This window comes from Pelodiscus sinensis, chromosome 1 (genome assembly GCF_052426305.1).
Source record: "Pelodiscus sinensis isolate ZL-2025 chromosome 1, ASM5242630v1, whole genome shotgun sequence".
In the NCBI taxonomy this organism is placed as follows: domain Eukaryota; kingdom Metazoa; phylum Chordata; order Testudines; family Trionychidae; genus Pelodiscus; species Pelodiscus sinensis.
Window position 1 is genome coordinate 196,026,692 of NC_143052.1, and position 19,604 is coordinate 196,046,295.

At 42.1% G+C, this 19,604-nt stretch overlaps 1 protein-coding gene across 3 annotated transcripts; it reads right to left on the reverse strand.

The window, feature by feature from the left end:
• On the reverse strand, nucleotides 1-18,012 carry U2AF1 (U2 small nuclear RNA auxiliary factor 1). 3 transcript variants are annotated; one of them, XM_075912417.2, is made up of 8 exons: nucleotides 17,856-18,012; nucleotides 11,851-11,938; nucleotides 7,315-7,381; nucleotides 4,033-4,082; nucleotides 3,104-3,202; nucleotides 1,495-1,628; nucleotides 942-1,034; nucleotides 1-262 (listed from the first exon to the last, which is right to left on the reverse strand). In XM_075912417.2, exons 1-8 carry the CDS (start codon nucleotides 17,897-17,899, stop codon nucleotides 82-84), a joined length of 756 nt encoding a protein of 251 aa, XP_075768532.1. In that variant the 5' UTR covers nucleotides 17,900-18,012; the 3' UTR covers nucleotides 1-81. The 3 variants fall into 3 exon arrangements, with proteins under 3 accessions (XP_075768532.1, XP_075768540.1, XP_014436490.1); XM_075912425.2 differs by lacking the exon at nucleotides 7,315-7,381 and adding an exon at nucleotides 8,268-8,334; XM_014581004.4 differs by lacking the exons at nucleotides 11,851-11,938; nucleotides 17,856-18,012 and adding an exon at nucleotides 8,268-8,315.
• Between the last annotated feature and the right edge of the window lie 1,592 nt (nucleotides 18,013-19,604).

Sequence of the window (19,604 nt, forward strand, 5' to 3'; positions counted from 1 at the left end):
AAAAAAAAAATCTCATTAAGAACTTGTTTGGTCAATCATCTACAACACTTTCTACCAGACACAGAGTAAAAATGGCATGGCTCAGAATCGACCAGATCTTTCACGGTCTCTTGACCGCCTCCTATCTCGTTCCCGTCCTCCTCCTCCTCCTCCTCCACCACCACCGCCGCCGCCGCCGCCGCCACCACCTCCTCCTCCACCTCCACGACCCCGATCTCTTGATCTAGAACGACGTTCACGGGACCTTGACCTGGATCTATGCCTGCAAAAAAGCATTTAAAATTGTAGTTCTTAAATATAGTGAAGCATTCTAGCAGAGCAGGAGACTCCCTGTGATTTGCGGAATAGCTATTTGCAGTTCCACAGATTTGCAAACCTGTTTCAGCCTGGAGGAAAGGAGGGGAGAGGGACAGTTGTGATGAGTTCCCCGCGGCTCCCAGTATTTGTGAATTTTGCCATTTGCAGTGGATGAAAGAATGCATGCACCGCAAACGGCGAGGGTTTCCTGTATTCTACAGAGTACCAACGATCAAATGTTGAAACGAAAACACTATAAAGTAAAGGGAGTAGTGTTTGAAATCAAGTAGTGATTCAGTACTTCAGCCACCCAAGAGCCCAGCACTTTCAAGTCTATAAGGCCATCATTAGAGAATTCTTCAGTTTTAGGGTCAGTATGTGTATTGAAAACTTAACTGCAGTCACTTATTTGAATGACCAGAAAAGGGTAAAATCTCTGTAAGTACCCAAGTTAACTGTACTGTTATGCAGAAACCAGTTGAAGCACTAAGAGAAGTCCTTTGTAGCCATTTACGGATTTAAAGGTACTTTGCAACTATAGCCCAAAGTCAGATTCTATTCTTTAGGTCTTCAAAAAGTTGAAGGAAAAAAATCCCCAAATTATTTGCACCAGTTGGGTTTAAAATAAAAATATGAATGCTTACTTTTTACGACGACGTCCATATAATTCACGTCGCAATTCTCGGGAAATAGGCTTCAAATGCATAAAGTTACAGAAACCTCCTCGCGTGCACTCTCTGTGGAGTAGAAACAAATTACCACAAAAAGCATTTCCAATGTATACAATTAGCTTTTCTTCCTATATAAACCTGAGTGGTTAAGCTAACTGATTTGTGATTTTTAATGTAACTTTAAACATTAGGAAGTTTGACTTGATAAAATATCTTAATTGCCCTGAAGTCAGAATTAAATCAGCACATTTTTTTAGAATGATCTGGTATGCCTGGTGAATTAATGTTCAAGAACTAAGATTTTTTTGTAGAGATGAAGAGATTGAGTGGACATGGTGTTGCATGTATGTTGCATGTGAACTGAGCCTGCTCTAGAGATGGCAGTATAACTTGCAGTGTCTTCTCTTATATTTTTACTGAATGCATTGTTTGGAAATGCACTTGAGAAACCTTACAAAGTTAAGCTTTTCTAAGTAAATATCATTAAGCTACCATAAACAAGCAGCAGCAAAAGTTATTTCATTACCCCATTTCATACTGACGACAACAAGCTTCTCTGAAGTCAGTCACAGGTGAAAGCTCAGCATGAATTGGCTGACCATTAAACCAGCGATTGTTCAGATCAATCACAGCCTTTTCGGCATCTTCTTCACGACGAAACTGAGAAGAATGTAAAATTAATATTCTCAATATGTTGCATAAAATAAGTCAAATATTACCATTTAATTACCTGCTGCATATTTAACAGGTATTCAAGGCTTAGCAACAGAACAAACTCCACTTATAGTTTTATCTGCACCTACTCTTAAGCGGGGTTTCAATAAAACACTGACCCCCCCTCCCTTCGGTTATTATTTAAGCAGTAACACTTTAAACACAAACAGGGACACTGGAGAGGATTTATTAGTTTCTCTCCAGACTAAATTTTGTTGAACTTTAACATTCCATGTTTAAAAGACTTGCAGGCATTTGTGTAAGCCTGGGCTTATCAGTTACAGTAATCCAAACAACTCCATGAACTTCCCATTCTCCCCTTGTTGCCTCTATCAGATTTAGAGGCAGCAAGTGGGGGTGAGGCCTCTGATGCTAAATTTTAATGCAGTTACATGATTATTAAATTGATATCTAACATCCCTTTTCAAGTGGGCCTTCTTCCAATAATGAAGTACTTTACAATTAATCAAACATGTCTCAATCAAGCATCTAAATTAATAGTTTTATATTTTTTCTGCTCTGAATTTCCACATCCAAATGTAAGCCAAACAACAGTTCATCTATGGTAAATAACTTCACAACTAAAAAGGTGGGATCAAACTATGAAAGCAAGACAGATTCAACTCTAAGAGGTTATATTTTCCACTCTCCCATGTTTGGGTTCTAATCCAAACACATACTTCATCATTCTAATGTACAGATAATTACCTTCATAAAAGTGCTGCCACGTTTTGCAAATGTTAATCTGCTATATATGAAGAACACCCCGAAACAGTAAGAGCTAGCATCACCAAATTTGGTACACCGCTTCCTCTTAAAGCAAGGTAAGGGTTTGGTTGTACCAGGAAAATGGGATATGCTTCTCATAAAACCATATAGAAAAGAGAATAATCAGGCAGGTGAAAGGGGCTTGCTAGCGGCACTCTCCCATTTGGGATTTCTCCAGCCTGGAGCCTCCCACCCCCCAGGTGCCCTGGGGAAAGGTGATGTCTCTATCCATGCCCCCCTCAGATTTGTGCAGGAATGCTGCTGGCTGTTGCCCTTTGCCAGGGAGCGATGGGAAAATACAGTTTGCTACATTCATCACTCTGGCTGGAGAGCACAGGACACAGATGAACCTGGACCTGCCCAAGTGGGGGGACATTCACCCCTCCCCCTCCTGTGCCCACTGGAGCTGCAGCAACCATGGAGAGGCACTTCTCACTTAGTCCCAAGCTACTGCAGTGAGCGAGAGAGAGCTGGGGTTGTCCTCTGTCCCTGGAGCAGCCTGCATTCGGAATCTTTCATCCCCAGCCCCACCCCAGAGCAATGATTTAAATGAAGCATGTACAATTTTATTTTGAAAAAAGAATGTGACTTAAGTATCCAAGCAATGCTGGGTAAATCTTGTAGTTGAATACAAATGTTCTTTAGTATCTTACCTTTACATACACATTTCCAACTAGATGATCTCCAAGGTTATCACAAACGTTCATTTCCTCAACTTCACCATATTTTTCTTCCATTTCCGTGAAGACCTCCTAAATAGAGAAATGTATTAAAACTATATTGTGCAAATTAGTAGATTAAGCACACCTATAGTCAATTCATCTTCACTAAGTAGGAGGATTGCTCTCTTTCTCTCTCTCTCTCTCCCACCACCCTTCGTAGATTAAACTTCTGGGCAGGCATTGTATCACAGCCTGTAGGCATGGACAATATCTAGCACACCGAGTACAAGGAAAAAACAACTTTTCTTTATTTGGAAAATGAAATACATAAGACACTGAAGCAGTGCCTTTTTGAAAGAAAAGCCAGTATTTCAGTCTCCTATACGTCAAAATATAGTGTTTGCCAACACTTAAGTACACTTTTTAGTTGAACTGTACAAGGAAGCAGGATAGAAGACATAAAAATAGATTGTATAGTATTTATAAACAGACAAATTTAAAAAACTAGAGCAGGAACTATGTATTTAATATGTAAAATCAGAGTTAAACAAAAATGGCTATATACTAAATGGATACACACAAGTCAAGCAACCAAATGTCTAATTTGTGTTATTAACCCTCTCCACCATCCTTCCCCAATCACTCTTAGCATCAACCTTCAATTTAGTGAGAACATTCTTTGAGGAAGGGACTGTTTCCTAAAATGTGCATTTAAAGCACTATTTAGAAGTATTTTAAGCAATATCAAAATTAGAAGTGGTAAATATGAGAGAATAATAGTCTGTTTTTAGATCCCATCAAGGAATAGTTGGAGAGTTTATTTTTGTAATTTTTCACTGCCAACTAAACTATATATTTTTGCCATTGCAAAATTAAGAATGTTTGATGAATAATGCATTTTGAACTACATTTCAACCTACCTCAAAGAATTCATCATAATGTTCTTGCATTTCAACATCGCTCACGGCACCTGCAAATTCCAAGTCATATTGATTAGAATCAATATCGAAACAACTGTGAATATACTACAAAATATATTTTAGAGAATAGAAGTCTATTGAAGCATAAGAGATGCCATGTAGTTAATCATTAGGAGGATTAAAAATAACTGAGTAGCTTTGAGTCCCCAAAGAAAGGAATCTCTCAGTACATGATACCAATATGGTAAAATCAAGACAAGTTTTAATCAGCATCCATATTGTATACCCCAAATTTAAGGGGAAAGGATTTATTTTGTAATGTGACTGATTAAATGTAGAACCCCACTCACTATGTGCCAATGGTTTACCTACACAGAAGGCAAGTGCTTGTCATGTTAACTATTTTCAAGTCTGATTATTAAGATCTCTCTTCCTAAAAATGGAGCTCCATTTAAAGATGTTCACTCCTCCAGTGCAAATACACTTGTTTGAGAAATCACTAATGTGAGATCATGATCCATTCAATTTATTCAGGATACAAGATAGGTTTTTCCTCTTCCCTCAGTAAGGAGTAAAACTATATTGCGTTGTGGCAGAAAACATTTCTCCACTTCATTTTAATGTCAATTTATCTTTCTGTAATACTGCAGAATATTTTTTAAACGTGAGAGAGGCTGGGCATTAATGCAAGATCATTTTCATGATCCTAGCTGGCCTTTGCAGGTGATTGCTGCTTGCCTGCTGCTAAAAAACGAACACAAATTTAAATTTTGCTCATTTTTCAAAGCATTAAGTATAGTAAAAAAAATTGCATTAGATATTTCCAGTTCTACACCATTTTATCATACATTTTGTTTAATAAGTCATATACATTAAAGCCAGATTAATTCTTCAGTTAAGTGGCTTTATTACGATCAAGTACTGTAGCGTTAAGACAGATCTGGCACTTCATGCAAGAACAATGTTTTAATCTTTAAAATGCAACAACATTGCTTTACTGAGCAAAACCTGCATTATGACAAGAGGATGATCCAATTATTTGCCTCGGTCGCTATGGAAAAATCAGATGCTCTGAACCCAGTCATTCCTGGATCACAGTGCAAATCATGCCATTTAGCACATCTTTTCATCTTTCCTGAATAATGCTTACTATTAACCAACAAAGTTACATAAACTTTGTGGAACTATGGACAATTTTCCATTATAAAGGTAAAGGGACCTTCCAGATTCAATATGTTTTCTTCTCAAGAGACCCTTGGCTATACAGCAATTTAAAAAACCTCCCACATATTTAGTCAACCACCACTACATAGAGATAGTTCAATAACTAATCATATTCCCTGGGCTGTGTCCACATCAATGATCACAGCATACTAACATCTGATTTAAAAAACAAACATTAATTTGGGCTCCATAGGAAGAAAGGGACAAGGTCAAGCTGGTGAGGACATTCCATTGTCAAACTAAGTTTATAAAAAGAAAAAAAAATTGGAAGCATCTGAGTGTCCCTCTAAGGTGAAAAGGATAGGCATCATACACAGAATTCATATACATTCAAGTTCAAGGACTACCATTTCTGAATCTTGAGAACCCCAACTACTAGGTACAGTATAATCAAGACTATTACTGGTCAAAAAGGCAATATTAATCCTCTAATACTAATCCTCTGAGACAACAATGAAAAGGAAAACAGTAAACCACCAATATAAAAAAGCTACCCACTAAGAACATATGTAGTATTTCAATAGGGACAAAGCTAAAAAATATGGGACGGTTTCAGAAAACCCACTGATAAAAGACAGCTATAACTCTACAATTCCAGGTGCAGTTAGGATCTGTTATACAATTATCCATCTTTCAAGACAAACAAACTAAAGTTTAAATACTAATATTAAACGCTGGTTTGGAGAATCTGTACTTAAAGACTCTTGCAATGTAAGAAAGGTCTGGGCAAATAAAATCTAAACAGCTGCACGATAAACCAAGCAAATTTAGTTCTGTACAAATTAGGTACCAGCTTACTGAGAATTTAGCTGATGTATAGGAAGTGCCAAAGATCCAACAGCATATTTGTTACAATACAAATAGCAATAACACTGTAAACGTCTATAATAAAAAGACTACAGGCCAACAGTACTTTATAAACCTAGGGGAACTTATAAGCAACATTCTATTTCTAAACAAAAGCCCCACTTTGACAACTGACATTAGTAAGCGTCAAGTCAATTTAATCAGGGGCATTAGTTTTGTTAGAAGAAAGATATGCTATATAGGCTAGCCTATAAGTTTATCTTATGAATCACACTTCACTCTGATAGTATCTAATTAAATGCTGGTAACTAATTCGAACTAGCCTATAACTAAGTGGTTAAAAAAGGAACAGCTGAACAAAATTTTATCACCACAAGTTTGATTTTCAATTTGTTATATTAGAAAAATAACACCAATTTTTTAGGTCTAAAGCCCTTAGCATCTTATTCTGCTAGTGTAATTGGTTCAATTGTAATGACAGATCAGTAGTCACAGACTGACAATCTCAGTCATATATCTTCTGTCATGATGCACAGTATAAGACTTTTTGCCCATTTCCTAACTACAAAAGAGTTAAGAAATTAGTTCATAACAATATCCAAACTGCTTCCTTTCCCAGAGTGTACTTTTAAAATTATTTCTTACTATGAAAATATGTAACTTAGTTTTGGAATGTAAATTTTCAAAGCAAGGGAGAATTTTAAACATGCACTTATCCAAAAAGGCAGCTGCATGAGTGGCATTTGTCAGTCTATATTTATCTTCCCAAGTAATCACTAAATGGGAGCTGCATAATTTAGTTTAGGACAAATATTTTTGCAAGCAGCCTGAAAATTTCAAATCTGAGCGCTCACAACATTAACATAATGATGGGAACTGTGTTGTGAATTATGTTGACTGTCCTGCTTTTTGAGCAGCGTAGTCTAATGCATACCTTTAAAACAAAGCAAAAATATATTTCTAGGATGCAGGCAAGGGGCAGAGAGATAGAAGGTGAAAAGGAGACAGCAGTGGATCAAAACTGCTTTACAGGAGTTACCATTTCAACCACTTTTTGATTTAATGGACAAATATCCAATTTCTCCTAAGAAACAAATTCTTGTGAGGGGTGAGGACAAAAAAATTGTTGACACATTTTATGAAGTGTGGTCAGTTTGATCCATTAAACTAAAACTGTAGACCAGCTTAAGTCGACACTGAGCTCTGACAATCAAGCCCAGGGAACCAGTGAAGGAACTTGTATGAACTTACAGCGCAAACCGTCAGCAGACTGGGAAGAGTTTTGAGGGTTACGGTAAATGTTCAAGAGGGCAATGGTCTGAAATACAAAACGCAACAACTTTATATTATGGAAAAGAAATTTAACACGAAACTGGTTTCCTTTTGGTGATCACTTTAGCCGGGTCTCAGTGCTGAAAGAGAGGTAGTTATTTTCTCCCAAGAGGGGAAACTTTCACTTCGCTGGTGATCTTTCTGAATCAACCTAACACTGTAAACTAATAGAGATCTCATGATACTTGATTACTGTATTTTTACTTTAATAGTTACTTCGCTCACCTCCACTACAAATAGAGGTGTTTACATGAAGGCCAGTTACAAAGCTTAATATAATGAATGGTATGCAAGTATCATAGTCAAAGCTGAAACACAAGGTATCAGCATATTTAGATGTTTGATTTTGGCCTTACTGAACAATTAGTTAACACAATCCTTCAAAACATACTAAAACAGAAGAGTCTCTAACGTTTAATACAGTAATCATGGTACAGCATGAAATCTCCATTTCCTAAAGAAAGGAAAAGTGAAATAAAATGCAGTTTTGGACAACTTACCGTATATCATAAATATACCTAAGTTTTCATATTATATCAAGAATTTGAGAAATGCTTGCAATGTAATCTTTAAAAATGAATGGAATAAGTGACAGTTTTAACAGTTACAGGATGTAATGCTCATGCACTGTTCAAATGATTATGAATCAAGGAAGTCCAATTAGTTTATCTTTTTATAAAAGTCACTTTCTGCGCTTTATAAATATGTACATTTACCAAGTTCTTGATATATGCGCAAGAAGAGTTCCATCACTTGTCCTGTTTGCAACAGCTTTATGTCAGCAGCTCAGAAGCCAACGTTATTTTCTCATAATTAGGAGTGGGCTCTTTAACACCATTCTTTAAAAAAATTTCTCCAACTGTGGGACTTACAGTGTGAGCCGTCAGCCGTCTGTGCACTGTTTTGGGGATTACGATAGATGTTTTGAATCAAGATGGTCTGCGGGGAAAAAAAATAAAAAGGGGAATTCTACTGGCTGCTGTGCATATAATAGACAATTGCAAAGAGACAACTATTCATAAGATATTTCCTTTTGTGTTTGTAGAGATTCTTCTGAAACTGCATCCAAACCATCATATTATGAAAACAGTTTTTCATTAACCACCAAGAAAGACTTGTGTTTCATTTCCCGTAATGAACTGTCCCAAGAATATTTACTAAAACTGTTCGTGGAGATGTATATGACATCCTGCGTCTGAAGTACATCATCTATGCACTTCAAGCAGATTCCCAGATTCATCTTAATTTAAACCAAAATCATAACTATGAGCCTAGAACACCTGCATGTGCATCATTACACAGCATGTGATGCCATACAGTCTTTAAACTGTTGCCTCAGATAAAAAAAAATTTCATATTGCCTTATGAAGCAGTTTCTTGGTGGAATTTCTGTTTAAATAATATAATAGTTGAAAATGTTCACGTTTTCCGATCCTTCAATAAAGATCAATATCCTTTTAGCCCTTCTGCTTTTTACTTGAAGAATAAGACCAGGCAGACTTGAAACCATACATTTGTACCGTTCTTCTTAAAATCAAGTTGTCTGAAAAAACAAACCATGTTTAAGTTAGTAAACTAACATTACATAAAAGTCCAATGTCCATATCACTAATCAGCTCAAAGAGTTTTAGATTTAATTATTTAATATATAAGTTTAATGTTAGTTTCCATGAGTTTTCATCCCCAACTGAATTTAACTGGTGCAACACTTTGGTTTTTGATGCCAGCAAGAGATTAGAACCTTTTCAATCTTATTCAAACCAAATACTGATTTTATTTACACAGCAACCAAAGCAATATTTTCACCATCAGTGGCAACACAATAAAATAAGCATGGCAATAGCTCTCTATTAATAAGATCTGTTCCTCTATTTTCTATCACAGCTGATTACCAATATTTGCACAAAAACTTCCATAATCAACTTGTTACACATGTCAAATTCAGTAATGGTATCACAATCCAGTATGTGTATCAAGTCCAATGCCCTAAACACTAGAATGACTTCACATGACCCTTGTTAAGCTCAAAACTTCACTTCACCTGGCATTCTTTATCTCTGCAGCAAAAATCAAGAAGTAAATTGCCAGAGAGAAAATTGATGGCCCAGGTTAAGAAACAATTACTATTAAACTCAGGATTAAATAGTGACTTCTGAAAACATGTTTAAGTCAGACAGCATGGGCGGCAAGAATCCATTAGATGTGTTGTTACTGGGCATCAGTGATAGAGTTAGGACTCAAACCTAAGTCTCCAGACAACTAGGCCTATGCTAACCCACATACATTAAACAATCGATTTGTAATCGGATAGAGGATAATACAAGTTAAGGAAAAGCCAACATGGATGTGTCAAGAACAAATCATGCCAAATCAACCAAATTTTCTTCTTTGACAAAATTACTGGATTAGTCGATGGAGGGAATCAGTAGCTATATCTGGATTTTGATACAGTCACACATAACACTCTCATAAAATTAGGAAAATGTGGCCAGGATGAAATACGATGAGTTGAAAGATCATATTTAAAAAAGTTATAAATGGTTCCTTGTCAAACTAGAAGGGCATATCCAGTAGGGTACCACAGGAGTTAGTCATGGGGTCAGTACTATTTAACATTTTCATTAATGTCTTAGATAAATGGAGTGGAGAATATGCGTTAAATTTGCAGATGACAACAAGGTTGGGGGAGTTGCAAGCACGTGTGCGGACAGGATTAGAATTAATAAAACCTGGACAAATTGGATGACTGGTCCGAATTCAGCAAGAGGAAATTTAACAAAGGCAAGTGCAACATACTTTACTTGGGAAGGAAAACTCAAACCACAACAGAATTCAGAGTAACTGTGTAGACTGTACTGCTCTTGAGGATTGGGGTTACAGTGAATGACTCAACATTGTGATACAGTTGCAAAAAAGGCTAATATTTTGGGGTATGACGCAGGAGCATCATATGCAAGACAGAGTATCTGCCCCACTCTACTTGGCACTGATCAGGCCTCAGCTGGACTGCTGTGTCCAGCTCTGGACGCCATAATATAGGAAATGTGTAACAAATTGAAGAGAGTCTAGAGGTGAGCAACTAAAGTGATAAAAAGTTTAGAAAGCTGACATCTGAGGAAAAGAATAGAGAAATACTGGGCATGGTTAAGAGGGACCTGAAATTAGTCCCTCCTAAACAGGAGGAGGGATCTGAAGTTAGTCTTCAACTATGCACTGGACTGTTATAAAATCAAACATGATCAACTTTTCTCCATGTCCCTGGTAGTACAAGTACCAATGGACTTAATCTGCAGCAAGGGAGATTTAGGTTAGGTAATAGGAAATATTTTTTAACTGTGTGGGAATAAGCTTGGGAGTAGGCTTCAAGAGCTTGTGGAATCCCACCCATTTGCTGTTTTTAAGAATAGGTTGACAAACACCTATCAGGGTTGGCCTAAGGATTATGTGGTTCTCCCTCAGCATAGGGAGCTAAACCTGACCACCTCAGATTCCTTCCAGTCTCTTTTTATTAATCTATACTACAATATTAAAAGTTTTTAAAAATACACATTTATTTGCTGACCACTCTCATCAGCATAGCTATGTTTGTAAGTGGAATTATACTGCAGCTTCCTAAAATGGGAGAAATCTATTGTAGATGAGATATTAAAAATGGTCTCTCCAGGTCACGGTTGAGGCATATTAGCAAGGCACTTTCACTGTTGTACATGCTGCTTTCCTGTAGCTAAACAGCTGTAAATGCAGGAGCTTTCATAATAAATGAGAAATCATCTCTTTACCTGCATATCTTGACAATCAGCAATGATAGAAAACAAAGTCAACGTAAGCTGGAGTTTAAATGTGGATATTTTCCAGGAGCATGAAAAAAGTTCTTTGAGAGAATTGTACTGTTAATAAACTGAAAATGTCAGCCAGTGCCCCCCTCTCTTTTTAGCCTATATCCACTCCTCATGTCACAGGTAGCATTTAACTAGCCATGGAGTGGGTAATATATAGAACAAATTGTTAAGAAGCTAGACAAGTAGAGAAGAAGTTCTCCCACTCTTAATAGGATATACAAATGACTTTTACTTTAGGCCAGACATCAAGACTGGATGGGGGTGGAGAAACTGTTCTGACCAGCAAATGTGTTAAAGTCTTGGAAATTTTCCCATTTGGAAGGGGTAGAACATGTTGCCACTGTTTGTAATATAATCAATTTGGGATCGTTTAAGTGCCTAGACATCACTGAGAAGCCACACACCTTAGTTAGCACTCTCTGGTGTCTACTCTAGATAAGCTTACAATAGTATTGCTCCAGCTACCGTTATGGTGATATGAAATTGGGGAGGAAATGGGAACACTGCCTCCCAAAGGGGAATTTTTTTTGGCCTCAGTAACATTTTGGAATATGGTAATTATTAGAACCCTACATTTAAAGAGATATGTATATAAATTTTACAAGAAGGAACAAACCTGGCTAAATGTTGGTTTATTGTGCAACCGAGAACATCTGTCCCCATGACGGCAAGCTCCAATTTTGAAATAAAATGAACAGTTGACTCTGCAAGTTAAAAATAAGAGAATTAGTTAATGAAAATATAAGGTAAGGCTTTAATACACAATTAGCATTTAATATAAAATGCATGTTATCAACTTAATTTTAATGCACAATTACAAAGGTCAAATCAATGAAATCCAATCAAGTAATGGGACTGGTTAGTTTATAATGATTCTCCCTCATTCATGGCTTGAGAAATCTTCTGAACTCCAAGCCAATCAAGAGCCCGAAGAGCAGCAGCAATCCAAAGTACTTAAGTGTACTGGTTCAGTACCTTATTGTTATATTCACCATCAGTAAGAAAATATTCTCAATTGTAGGATAACCATTTTGCCATTTTTTCCCACACAATATAGAGCTCAACATCCTGCTGGCTCACAATGAAACATACAAACTGAACACACAGTACAGTAAAACTCCAGCTGTCTGGCATCCAGTGGTCCAGCACTCCCAATAGTCCAGCACCAACTGGAACCCAGAAGTGCTCTGGACAGCCGGACAATCCATGCTACTTCCTCAAGTCCGCCTCTGCTGCTGCTGAAACTGATCAGCTGCGGACCTGGGGAAGCAGTGTGGAGCAGAGCAGCTGGGGTGCTGCCGGGTTGGTCCCACAGCACCGCCCCTCGCCCCCCTGCTCCTCACCCGCCTGCTCAGCGCCCGGCAAGCACACCAGCTGCTCTGCCCCAAGGCTTCCCCAAATCCACTGCTGCTGAAACTGACCAGCGGCGGACTTGGGGAAGGGCGGGCAGAACAGTTGGGGTGCTGCCGGGTTGGTCCCGCAGTGCTGCTCAGGTGAGGGGCAGCGCTGTAGGACCAACCCGGCAGCACCCCAGCTGCTCTGCCTCAGGGCTTCCCCAAGTCCGCCACTGGTCAGTTTCAGCAGCAGCGGACTTGGGGAAGCCGTGGGGCAGAACAGCTGGGGTTCTGTCAGGTTGGTCCCGCAGCGCTACCCCTCACCAGCACTTGGTTCGCCCCATGCCACACCGTTCCCTGCCCAAACCTGCCCCCCTCCCCCTCCCAGGACCCATCACAGCCCCCCTGCCGGAGTATCTCCTGATACTCTGGCATATCTGATAATCCGGCGCCCCCTGGTTCCCAAAGGTGGCGGATTATCGGAAGTCTGCTGTAGTTCTTCTTTCACAAACACAAAGAACTGTTAGACATAGCCTTGACTATTTCTCTTTAGAATCAACAATTTGTACCACAGTAGCATAAACTGCCCGTGAACCAATAAGAACTTCATTCGTCTACTTAAAAGGACTTGGTTATGAAATATAAGCACAGGCACTAGATAGTACAGAGCAGGAAGAGTGAAAACTCCAAATAGGGGCTATATATGTGTACAATATGAATTCAGACAAAAGCAACATCACTTTGCCTTAGCCAAACACTCAAAATTTACAAATCTGTTTCTTCCCATTTCTTTTTGTCTTGCTGAAAAGGAGACAAACTTGTTACTGGCTATGTCTCCACAATCCCCCCACCTTAACTGTAGGATGTTCACTACAGTGACAAAAAAGCAGAACTTAATTTGTAAATTTCACTTTGTAGTGCCAGTTGCAAAGAGCTCAGAGGAACAGAGTGAAAAGCACTTAATTCTAAGGGGCTGTGCATAACACATTGCAAGTTGACACCAATAATTTTAATAAATTACTATTTATAGTTATAATTACAGGCATGGAATAAATCTGAAGTGCACTAACGTGCCTATCTGGGCTTATAAGCAGCAACGTACCATCAGATCACTGCATGAAACATTCAATACATTTTAAAAATTACATTTTAATTCTCACCTGACTTGTACCTAGAATTTAGATTGATCTAGCATTAAACTTCACAGCCCTGAACAATCTGGCTAGGTTGACTTAACCCCCCCTGTAGTCACAGCTGGATTGATGGAAGGATTCTTCCATTGACTCAGCTGCTGCTTCTCAGGCATGGTCTAGACCAGCAGTGCACAACCCGTGGGTAATGACCCCCAAGAGGGTTGCAGCTGTCTTCCAGGGAGAAAAGGGGGGGGTCACAGAGCTGGGCCAGCCACCTTTTTTTCCCCCCGCAGCGTGGTAGGCGGCATTTAAAGGGCCCCCGCTTTTTTTTTTGCTTAACCAAAATTTTCCCAGGGTTTGCTCCAGGAAAAACGTTGTGCACCACTGGTTTATACCACTGGTTCAGAAACCCTGGTCTGTGTACCTTTAGGGGTACTCGAGAGAAGTCGGGGGGGGGGGAGGGGTACTGTCAACAACTGAAAATTGCAGAAAACTGACTTGTTTTAAGTTTACAGCTCTTTATTATTTTAGTACTTTACACACCCAAAAATATCATCCCCCACCCAGCTACGATTAAGTTGTTTAAACAAGTGTGTTGCAATGGCAGAAACATTTTGTGTGTGTCTGAAAACTGTAGGTAGTTGGGGTACTTATTTTTCTGTAGAAAAGGGGTATTATATGAAAAAAAGGTTGAGAAACACTGGTCTAGACTCTTCAGTGGCTGTCAACCTTTCCATAGTACTGTATCTCTTTCAGGACTCTAATTTGTCTTACATACCACAAGTTTCACCTCACTTAAAACTACTTGCTTACTAAATAAGACATAAAAATACAAGTGTCACAACACAGTATTACTGAAAAATTTCTCACTTTCTCGTTTTGTCAGCTTTACATTTTAGTCTGTACTAATTTTACTAATGCTTTTTATGTACCCTATTGTACAACTAGACAAATATGAAGACAAGTTGATGTATGAAGAGGTCTTCCAAGAGTACATGTACCCCTAGCTGAGAACCACTGGTATATACAAACAACTTATGCTGGCAAAACTAAGTAGTTCAGGGGATGTAGAAAACTCCCTGAGTAACACAGCTATACCAAATAGAGATATAAAAGGTTAGCCAATTTACCCCCAATGGGTGAGGCCTACCTGTAACCCGTAGGGGTTGGAGCAGCTCACTGTCTGTGTTGGACAGGGAGCTGCTTCCACCCTGCAGGGCCCGCCCGCCACAGCAACATATCTGTAGCGGCCAGGCCCACCCCTTCCCTTGTGCCACAGGTTACACGCTGGCTCTCCAAAAGGGGCCTGCACTCAATAGTGATGTTAGTGGCCAGTCAGATGTTTAACTGATAAGCAATTGCTTAATGGTCCCAGTTAACTGCAACACCCCCCTCTCCCTCCGTGCTCTGCATTTAAAACTTAGACCATCAGGCTGTCTTAGTCCCAGTCCATGGGTCTGAGTTTTCAATGAAGAGCATGCAGAGGAGCAGCCTATCACCCTGCACTGCTGTCACACAGCACATGGCGGCAGCAGCCCCTGTCTGTGGGAGCCCAAGCTCCCCATGGACAGAGGCTGCTCCATGGGATGCAGGAGCAGCCTCTGTCCCCAGGGAGCTTGGCCCCCTATGGGCAGGGGCTACGTGCTGCTGCCTCTGATACAGAAGCAGCAGCAAGAGGCGGCAGGCAGGAGACAGTTTAAAAACTGGCTCCCCTTACGGACCAACTTCCGCCTGCCAACCCTTGCTGCTGCTTCCACCTATAGAGTGGCAGAAGCGCAAGGTGGCAGGGTGGCAGTGGACTCTCGGGAGTGGCGTGAGAACCACATTGGCTGCCAGCACTAATGCTGGGGACAATTGAATAATTGTATAACTGCTAAATTTCTTAGCAGTTACACAATTATTAAAATAACCACTTTCTAACATTCCTAGCTCTGAGGGAGCCAGCTGTAGAACTTGCAGTGAAACCACCTCCCTAACAAGGGCTGCGGCGGACCCTGCCCCTGGGGAGGCTTTGAGGCTACACCAAAGCGTCTTCCCCAGGCTCTGAATTATAAAGCTTATTAAGGTTTTAAACTGCAGAGCCTGTAGTGCGTGTAACTGCTCTGATTTTTAGCGGTTACATTTCTAAATGAATTTTTACATCCCTAGCTATTATCCTTAAAGGGTGATGTTTACTGGTTCCAGTTAACCTGTGACCGTCTGGAGCAGCTCCCCACCTGTCCTGGCAGGGGGCTGCTCCAGCCACTACAGACAGAGGCTCAGCAATCCTTGCTCAGGGCAGGCCTGGGGAGCGGGCTGCAGGCACGGTTGCTCAGGCCAGGCTGGAGTGGACCCTGCCTGCAGTGGGAGCATGGGCACTGGAGCCCCTACTGGGCTGAAGCGCCCCCACTTAATTGGTTAACTGGTATACTTCACACTTAACTGATTAAACATCCTTAACACCAACCTAACTTCTTATGCACTACATTTCTGGGAGAGCATCTCTGTCTTTTGTGATGAATTACCTACACAAACAGAAGCTCCCTCCCACTGGTGTAGATACCTTCTTCACTTAAGTGCTCCAGTGACACAGCTACACCAGTGTAGTTGTACTGCTACCCCATTTTAAGTATAGACAGCCCTCAGAAATGGATATATTACAGCAATGGAAAAACTCTGCTCATTGCTGAAGTTTGTCTCTACGCTACAGTAGTATAGAAATACCTTTAGATGCATATCTCTTTTAGATGACTGAATTAGGTTTTTAGCTTTGGATTCAAAGTCAAGTATAAAATTTATAATAATGAATCACACCACACCCCCTACAATTTCAACTCCAGCCACAGTCCCAAAGCCAATTTCCAAGTCTCCTCACTGAGAATAAAAGGGACTGATGCGGGGGGAGGGGAATCATGCTCAGGCCTAAAGGGATCACAAATGTTTGCACAAATTAACATTAACCCATTCTGTCAGGTAGGCAGCAACGTCAGCAAAATTCAAAAGCCACACGTCATTCTACCCTGAGAAAAAGAGGGGAGAATGACAACGAGCCGTCAAAAATCCACTGGAGCAATGACAGAATCGATGCCATCACCCACTTCCGTAAAAACTAAGTGTGTGTTGTTTTTATTGAAAACAAAAAGAGAAAAAACCCCGCTGGCCTGGGGGCCGCACGCATGACTTTTCCAGACACAGACGGAAGGTGAGCGCTACTGCTCCTGAATGCACCAACGGCTCCAGGGGCCTTTCCTGGGCAGCGCTTCACCAAGCTCAAAGCGACAGCAGAACCGGGGGGGGGGGGTCGCTATTGCAGCCCAGGGCAGGAAAGGCCGGACTCCGACTGAGGGGCCGCAGGGTGCGAGGCGGCAGCAGAGAGGCCTTAGGGAGGGCGAGCGAGCGCCGCTAGGCCGAACAAGCTCAGAAGGGAAGCGGGGGGGGGGGGAGGGGGCGCGTCTCCCAATTGTTCCCGGCTTTAAATCGGGGACGCGAGGTGCCGCCCGGGCGCTAGGCGGCCCGGGTGAGGGGGCTCGGCCAGCGCGGAAGAGCACGTGGGGCGGCGTCCCGCGCGCACATAGCGACCCCCACCCCGACTGCGGAGGTGCCCGAGCCGGCTCCTCCGGGCACCAGCGAATAAGCGCCGCCGGAAGGGCCAGGAAGGGGGGGGGGAGATCAGCGCGTGGAAAGGCGCCGCCGCGTGCAGCTCGTTCGGAAAGGGAAGGCGACTCCCCTCCGGCCCATGCAGCGGTTACTCTCCGCGCGCGCGCGGGTCTCTCCCGCAACAGAGACCGCGCTGATTAACCTCCCCTCCCCCCGCCAGGGGAACCGAACAGGCGCGCGCGCGCGCGGGCCTGCTCTCTGGCCGACAGCGCGCGCGCCGCCCTGTTTCCTCCCCTCCCCCCCCCCCGCACCGGCGGGAGCGCGCGCCGCCACGTTCCAATCGGCAAGGCCGCGCCGGCTGCCCCAAGAGGGGAAGCACTAACTGTAGCCAGGGCTGGGCGCGCGCGCACGCGCGCTCGATGGCGCGAGATCCCGGCCAGGGGGTGGAGAAGAGACTCCGCGCGGAAAGCCATTATATGAATGGGCCGCACGAACCGCCCCCCCCCCCCCCCGCCCTGCAGGGCGCCCGAAGCGCTGAGCGGCCACCCGTGGCGCGGCAGGGAGCTAAGGGCACTCACTTGTCCTTCTCTGTGCCGAAGATGGAGGCCAGATACTCCGCCATCTCCCACCGACCGACCGCCGGACACCCCCCCCCTCGGCGCCGATTGAGCGCGTCACAGCCTCGCGCCGGAAACGCTTCTCCCCGCCCACCGCTTTCCAGCCACTGCCCAGGGCGTGGGGGAGGGACTGGCAGCGGCGCGCATGCGCGCGCCTCGCCTCCGCCTTCTGCCCTCCCCCGCCTGCCCTGGAGCGTTCGCGGGGCCGCGCTGAGCCTCAGGCAGGGGCGCCATTTCAGATTTTGTGCGTGTCCTGATTGGAGGAGGGGGAGGCAGCCTGAGGGCAGGCGTCACCACTGTTACTGAGCATGCGCAGTGCAAGTCAAGTACCAAAGTGTGCGTGGGGGGGGGGGGAGCTACATCTGGCCCTTCCTGCACACACATCACTGCTATGCAGGCTACCAAGGCACTGGAAAACTAATTCATTGGGGGCAGATAACCCAGCGGCTAGCCGACAGGAGCACTGCATCTAACTCCTATACAAAATAAATGAACTTTAAATACATTCTGGACCCACTCAGCTCTAATATGAACGTGCTCTGAGATCTTGTGGCAAGTCACTCACAGGGCACTGGCCAGTCTTAACATGTATCTGTATAGTCTTACTCCCGTACTCACTCTGCAGGGGGGGAGAGTGTGTGTGTCAGGATTCCTGGGCTCCATCTCAGCTCTGGGAGAGGAGTGAGGTCGAATGGGTTACAGCAAAGGGACAGCTGCATGTGGGCTCTATATAAGAACATCAGACTGCTCATAGTGAGTCAGACCAATGGTCCTTCTAGCCGGGTAACCTGTTTTCCAACAATGGCCAATGCCAGGTGCTTCAGAAGGCATAAGAGAACCAGCAGTCATTAAATGATCCATCCCCTGTCACCCATTTTCAGCTTCTGCAAACTGAAGCTAAGGACACCATCCCTGCTCATTCTGGCTAGTAGACATTGATGGACCTGTCCTCCTTGAACTTATTTTGTCCCTCTTGGAACCTTGTTATGATGTGGGCTTTTCCACCATCTTCTGGCAAAGAGTTCCACAGGTTGACTGTGAAAAAAATACTTTATTTTGTTTGTTTTAAATCTGCTGCCTATACATTTAATTGGGTCATCTTCTTGTGCTATGTTAGTGAAAGAATGAATAACATTTCCTTATTCTATTTTTCCACACCATTCATGATTTTATAGACCTCTAACATATCCCCTCACTCTTTAGTCATTTCTTTTCCAAGGTGAAAAGTCTCAGTCTTGTTAATCTCTCTTCATATGGAAACTGTTCTGTATTCCTAATAATTTCTGTTATCCTTTCTGTACATTTTCCAAATTCAATAATCTCTTTTAGATGGGGTGACCAAATCTGCATGCAGTATTCAAGGTGTGAGCATACCATGACTTTATATAGACACAATATGATATTTTCTGTCTTATTTCTTTCTTTCCTAATGTTTCTGTTAGCTATTTAGACTATCAATGCACGTTGAGCAGATGTTTTCAGGGAACTCTCCCCAATGATTCCAAGATCTCTTTCTTGAGTGGGAACAGCTATTTTATACCTCAACATTTTTGTATTTATAGTTGGGATTATATTTTTCCATTTGCATTACTTTGCATTTATCAACACTGAATTCCATAGAATCATAGAGCTGGAAGAGATCTCACATGGGCATCAAGTCCAGCCCCCTGCCCAAGGCAGGACCAATCCCAGCTACATCAACTCAGCCAG